Source organism: Ruditapes philippinarum, unplaced genomic scaffold (assembly GCF_026571515.1).
Source record: "Ruditapes philippinarum isolate M1 unplaced genomic scaffold, ASM2657151v2 ctg2249_1_1_1_1, whole genome shotgun sequence".
NCBI lineage: Eukaryota > Metazoa > Mollusca > Bivalvia > Venerida > Veneridae > Ruditapes > Ruditapes philippinarum.
This window is the reverse complement of record NW_026854370.1, coordinates 99,766-106,877: the sequence shown is the minus strand read 5'-3', so window position 1 is coordinate 106,877 and position 7,112 is coordinate 99,766. Positions and strand designations below refer to the sequence as shown.

Sequence of the window (7,112 nt, the reverse complement as noted above, 5' to 3'; positions counted from 1 at the left end):
TTTATTCAAAATTAAACAGGTTAATTATATATTGGTTGAACGTTGATTAAAATCATCATAAAAAGTCATGGAGCTTCGATTTTTGAACATTACAGTTTGCATAATGGATACTGGAGTTTGCAAATTGTCTGCCCCTAGGAAAAATGACGTTGAATTTACGAACGTTATATTACGTCACTAACAAAGACAAACTTTCTGATATGTCATTGATATTGTTGTTTGATTTAAATCAAATTGTATGGTCAATAAGTCACCGATAAGCTTAAATTATTTTTTTTTTCAATTAATATGAGTATGAACTGCGGTTAAGAGTTTTTATTCGTATTGTTACCAAGAATGTTCAAAATAAAAGTGTATGTTTTAAATTACTTTTTCATTGTTCCCCGCATGAAAACCATGAACCATATATATCATAATTATAATAGTTTAATTTTTCATAAAATCATACATTTTCTTACTAGTAGATGTAGTTTATTATTCTTTTTAACGGACTTTTGAATCTCTATTTTCAAGTAAAATATTTTTAATAAACCCACATCTGTTCAATATTGATTTAAGTTGTCACTTGTCTTATGTTACAAAATATGTAACCTGGAATTAAAAGAGTTATATTTTATTGTATTTTATTGCAATTGATTATGCTAATATTACGTCATTACAGTTCATTAACAGACTATTGGCTAATAATACAACATGGTGCGGTCCCAATCTGCGATGACCGACAAGGATGGTAACTTCTTGAAAAGTGTTTCTGCATTGCGTCTAGTTGGAGAAGGTATTGAACCGTTAGTTGAAGAAGGTTCGCATCAGTATACGGAAGATATAATTTTTCAGGCAAGACAGGAAGCTGGACTTTGTGGAAAAGACGTTTGTGGACATTGTACAACTCATAATGCTGTACCGTGCAATTCTGGAAATGGACTTTGTCATTATGGCAAAGACGGGAATTGTCGATTCCATGATGTAAGTGATCCTCTGAAGGCAAGCAAACCTTGCCCGAAAGGTATCTGCAACTGATTGTCCGATTAATAAAATCACGCCATAGATTTCATTCACCTAATTTCAAAAACACTGATGCAAGAAGGTGGTTCCAAAACCCTTTCGAAATTATGAAATGTTTTATCCCGACTGATGGATATCAAGATATCGAAACAGTTGAAGAGACAGATTGCGCTGGACTGCTATCAGTGATTATTAATTGCAAATCCTTCCAGTCCCTAGTAGCAGCAGACCTAGGATCACCAGATAACATTTTTGTTAAGGTATGTAACATATAGCCCATCAGACTAAGTTATGAGCTCACCATGAACTATTGATATTATTCATTTTCCTTTGTAAGTTCGCTTCGTCTACACTTTTATTTAAATGTCATACATTTTTTAAACCATCAAACTTTATTATTAAGTATTTAGTACCTTTGATGCAAATTTATCAAATCAAATGAAACTTCTATCAATATTTTCATTTGTTATAATTAGACTAGTATATTTTTTACAAAATTTCGATATTTTTCAATTTCAACCCTTTTAATTTATTCGTGAAATGTTTTAAAATCCTTTAAATGATCTCTATAATAATTTTTGAATGTAATACGATTAAGGGTTGTAATCCCTTATGAAAAATATGAATTACCATGTTGATGAAATTCTTTTTTGTAAAGTCCATAAAAGTAAGAAACATTGATTAACATGGCAAATACAAAGCTCAAGTTTCTTCTACACTATCGTATAATAAGGCAATGGAGATAACCGTTTGCTCAGGTTAACGATCAGGCAGTGTGTGTTCACATGAAACAGGTATTGAAGCGAGCTTTTAAGGTCTTTCATGGCCTTCTTGGTTAATGTTATTTGTAACTTTTGTTCATATATTACATATCATTATTTTATTTTCTGTCAATGAAAAAAAATGATGCTTTTCTATATGAAATTAGACTTGTTATTAAATTGCAATTTTAAAATCTGAAAAAATGACACTTGTTTTCAGATGAGAGAAATCAGAAACAAGACGTTTCATTCTGCAGGTTACAGCATTACAGACAGAGACTTGCAGGAGTACATGAAACTTATGCTATCTATCTTAAATGATGCAATGTTTCTAGCACATGATAAAGATGCTCAGACTGCAGCTGGAAAGATACAAGAGGTGCGTCATATTTACAAATTGCAATCACCCGTGATATTTTACTTTTTATTGATCGTTGTATCTTATTCTACAATTTACAATTAAGAGATCAATGAATAACCAGTTCAAAGTTTAAGATGTAGATATTTCATTTGTAGTACTTAAGAAATTGAATCGCTTCATTGAGTTTGTATAACAACTCTCTTGTTAGTTCATCACACTTGTATAATTATCTTATAACAACAAACGAATAAAATAAAAATCATTTTGATTCTTATTTTCTTCCCAGTTATTTTTAATGTTTTGATACATTTATACAATTTTGTTTTATTTGTTTCAGCTTTTTTACTTATTTACAATTTTGCTTTAATATTTTTGGTAATCTTTATTAAATCATTACAACAGATTGCTGACAGTTCTGTACACGTATACTGTGGCGAAGAAGTGCATGATTCGGGTCTAAATCCTGAATCTGACGACAGCGAGGACAATACCACCGGTAAGCGATTCTTTTAAAGCTACAGATACTATTGATATTATATTGCTGAGAAAAATATAAAGACAACTTAATACATACATTTGCTGAAACTCTTGTGAGGTTTTACTGACAAAATAAAGTTAGATCAATAAAAAATTCATATTTGTTTATGTGCTTTTAATTATTATTTAAACATTTAGTTTAATGTTATTTTATTGCATTATTGTATCTAAATTTCAACAGGCGAATGAAATATAAAGAATACTTTGTTAATAGTTAATTGGTGTCAGTCAGATATATCATTGACCTTTGTCTCGACCACAACAGGTTAAATGTGTAAAATAGTTTGTTTGCCTTCGTTTCTACATGATGATAACATACATATGTACAATTTGGATAATTGCGTTACAATTTAGTTTGACTCATAATTGAGTGTTATACCTCTCATGTGCATTTTTGCCATGAAATTATTCATTGCCTACGATTGTACAGTGTGCCTCTTGAAAGATTGTAATGTATGGGCACATATGTCTGTGTAAATTGTACAATTTTCCTAATGGGATACATTTCATTTCAATTCAACTCGGTTAATGTCATTAAAAGGCAAATTGGATATTTATAATTTTGCTATAGGCTTTGAGCGGACAAAATGAAAAACATGTTTATTCACGTTTTTACTACATCGTTTTATCAATATTTTATTCTGTATTATTATATGATCTAAATATAACAGCAATCCCATTGGTCTAAACAGTAGTCAACGGAACTATTTATAAAATCATATTCACTGGGCTATAAGTTGGATTTTCCAAATCTAAATATAGACTTGAGACTCGTATTCAATGACCATACATCGTAGACTGTTAATTAAGCGTGCAAATGAAAATAATAAGTATTGTGTTTACTTATTTATGTGATATTTCTCGATTAAATTATCATTACTTTCCTATAATAGTAAAGCTGCACCGTAATGATGCGTATAAATCTGAATTACTTTTGTTTGCGCAGCGTTCGTGTAGTCGTTGAACGCCTGACGTCACCCTGTTTACGGTGCGTCTTTTTTCCCGCGCTTCAATGAAAACATGCAAACGTTGTGTTATGTATTTCCTTAAAAAGGCTTTACTTTTTGTATGTGCTTTTACATCTTTGCCTATTCATATAATAAAACGATTACTGACTAGTGCGCCATTAATATGATGTGATATTCACCGAAAGAATTCCATATTGACCTCGGCTATCGCCTTTGTCAATATGTCATCTCCGGTGAATATCACATCATATTAAATGGCTCACTTGTCAATTATTGCATAATATATATACTGTTATGAAAGTAAATATGTAGATGTATGATTGCCTAAAATGTATATCGCATAAGGTATCATTGATTAAGCTTTTAACATAAAATGCACTTGTTTGTTTTTTATTTGTTTTTTCGTTCTTTTTGCAATGAAGTGACCAGTGGTTAAAACAGTGAAAACCTTTATACACATGCTTATTACATGATACTTACGTGCGTTTGTTTTCCTTTCCAGAGAAAATACATTCTAAGTACAATTTAATCACAAGAATAGTCTGATTCTTCAAACACCTTTTAGTCTTTGTGTGATGTGTAAACAATGTATATTGCATAAATGGTAATACAAGAAATTTAAAACATGATACTATTATAAATTCTAATATGCACTTGTATGATTTATTGCCTAAAATGTATATCACACGAGATATAAGGTCATCTAGCTTTTTTATAACATGTACTTGCTTTTTGCAATAATGTTGAATGCCAACAGGCAAATCTAATATATATAATTCTTTGTTGATAGTTAATTGGTGTCAGTCAGATATATCATAGACCTTAGTCTCGACCACAACAGGTTAAATGCATAAAATAATTGTTTGCCTTCGTTTCTGCATGATGATAACATATGAACGATTTAGATAATTGCGTTACTATTTAGTATGACAATATTTTGAATAAAAAGAAAACCAAAGGTGAACTTTGATTTTCTCAACAATCACTTATAATTGAGTGTTATGTCTCTCATGTGCATTTTTCCGTGAATGTATTCATTGTCTACGATAGTGCAGTATGCCTTTTGTCAGATTGTAATGTATGGAGCACATATGTCTGTGTAGTTGTACAATTTTCACAATGGCATACATTTCATTTCCAATAAACTCTGTTAAAACCATTTAAAGGCATGTTGGATATAAATATTTATTAATTTTGCAACATGCTTTGAGGGGACAAAATGAAAAACATGTCAATTCAGGTTTTTACTACATTGTTTAATCAATATTTTATTCTGTAATACATGGTACTGTTATAAATTTTAATTTGTAAATGTATGATTGCCTAAGTATACCTTGTATATCACATAAGGAATCAGTGATTTAGCTTTTTACAAAACATGCACTTGTTTGTTTTTCATTTGTTTTTCGTTTGCTTGTTTTTTTTGCAATGAAGTGAAATAAACATAACCCAGTGGTTATAACACTAAAAACCTCTATACACATGATTCTTACATGATACTTACATGTGTTTGTTTTCCTTTTCAGAGAAAGAACATTGGTAAGTACTTTTTATCTCAAGAATTGTGTGATTCCTCAAATACATATATTTATATAATTACTATCGTATCTTTCTATTTCTTTATCAATTTTACAATATAACACTTTTATACTGGCTGTAGCTTTTTGAAATTTGAAATAGCAAGAAACGTAATATTGAACTGGTTTTGTCCCTTTCATCAATGTTATTTTCAACATATTTTGAACAAAATTCAAAGACTATTAATTAAGTGTATATTGCAGTTCTTTTTATTAATATTCATTTTAAAATGTAATGTTTCACTAGCTATAAATAAGCAATTTGAGAAGTACGTTGAATCGCTATGTCAATTGCTGCGCAAAATCATTTTACGTTTGAAAATACAGCACTTCCATTGATTGGCAAGCTTCTTTATATATCATGTCTATTACTTTCACCAAAAGATCTTTGTCGTTATCTGAAATCAAAAATGTGAGACTATATTTATATACATGTGTTAAATAAAACTGTTAATTAGTGATACATTTTTCTTAGAGGAATATGATATGTTGCCACAAGTCATAAGTCAGAGAAGACCAGAGAGGGTAGCTCCATCAAGTTAATACAGATTTTTTTATACAATAAAACGTTCAATACAGACATAATTATTTTACAATTTTCTTTAATAAAGTTGTTATCAATTCACAACTAATTAAAGTATTATTTACTTAAATTCACTTTATACTCTAAAGCAGTTAATAGATTCTAAGTATAGACACTGAAAGAACATTCCAAGAATAACATATCATAAGTAAGCCTAATGTTTCTATCCGTCTTCACACTTTACAACTTATTTGCCGTATGAAACACTGTTCATGTATAATAACACGCTTCAGGGTTATTTTATTATTGTACTTCAGTTTTACAGGCATATTGAATATATTTAAGACTTTTCTCGTGGTTAATTGTTCACCTTAAGTTTCGGCCACGACGGATTAAATGCGTAAAATTATTGTTAACCTCCGTTTCCGCATGATAACATTTGAACGATTTAGATAATTACGTTACTATTTTGTACGTCAATATTTTAAATAAAAAACAAAGGTTAACAAAGTTTTTTGCAACAATCACATATAATTGATAATGTTTTGCCTTTCATATGCATTGTTAGTGCATTTGAATCTGAAGAATTATCTTTAAATACCCTTTATTTAGTTTTTATGTTGTTAACAATGGATATCATATTGTATAAAAGGAATATTGCATGGAACCAAATGTTAAAATTGAAATACGTTTTTTTAATATACTGAAAATACCTTTCACATTAAAAGTTAAATACAGACATAATTATTTATACTCTAAAACCTGTTAATAAAATTCTAAGTATACACACTGAAATAACAGTATTAACATTCGCTTAATACTCTGAAGCAGTATATATAGATCTACTGAAAGAACTTTCTAAGAAAAATATATCATAAGCAATATAATGTTGCTATCCGCCTGTTGTTATCCGCCTTTCACACTTAACAGCTTATTTTCCCGTATGAAACACTGTTTACGCATAATTACAGGAGTATTTATCAGACATCCCGGCTTTGAAAAAGATCCATTTTTTTAATATTAACTGAGAAAGTATTTCACCTCCGAAATATACGAACAAAAAAATATCACCTTCAACTTATAAAGGTCAATATACATGTATAAACAAACAATATCACCTGCGGTTAATATAGGTCAATATATAAACAAGAAAATACTTTCGACCAATAAAGATCAATATATGAACAAGAAATTGTAACCTTCGACCAATTAAGGTCAATATATAAATAAGTAAATGTAACCTCCGATCCATAGAGATCAATATGTAAACAAGAAAATGTCACCTCCGACAATAAAGGTAAAAATATGAATACGGTAATATCACTTCCTACCTAGAAAGATCAATAAATATATACCAAAAAATGTCACTTTCGACTTATAAAG

The 7,112-nt window shown here is 29.5% G+C and overlaps 1 protein-coding gene across 1 annotated transcript; it reads left to right on the top strand.

Annotated features, from left to right (window-relative positions):
• The first annotated feature begins 662 nt into the window (after window positions 1-662).
• Window positions 663-5,749, top strand: LOC132739988 (uncharacterized). Its single transcript, XM_060727842.1, has 5 exons — window positions 663-1,262; window positions 1,984-2,142; window positions 2,527-2,620; window positions 5,156-5,168; window positions 5,665-5,749. The coding sequence occupies exons 1-5, from the start codon at window positions 1,110-1,112 to the stop codon at window positions 5,747-5,749; spliced, it is 504 nt and encodes a 167-aa protein (XP_060583825.1). The 5' UTR covers window positions 663-1,109.
• The last annotated feature ends 1,363 nt before the right edge of the window (window positions 5,750-7,112 follow it).

What these genes read in the sequence shown, in the direction of transcription:
- LOC132739988 (XM_060727842.1), top strand. Translation starts at nt 1,110, where the DNA reads ATGAAATGTTTTATCCCGACTGATGGATATCAAGATATCGAAACAGTT. An exon ending in CAGATAACATTTTTGTTAAG is followed by an intron (nt 1,263 to 1,983) that starts GTATGTAACATA and finishes ACTTGTTTTCAG; the next exon opens with ATGAGAGAAATCAGAAACAA. An exon ending in CAGCTGGAAAGATACAAGAG is followed by an intron (nt 2,143 to 2,526) that starts GTGCGTCATATT and finishes TCATTACAACAG; the next exon opens with ATTGCTGACAGTTCTGTACA.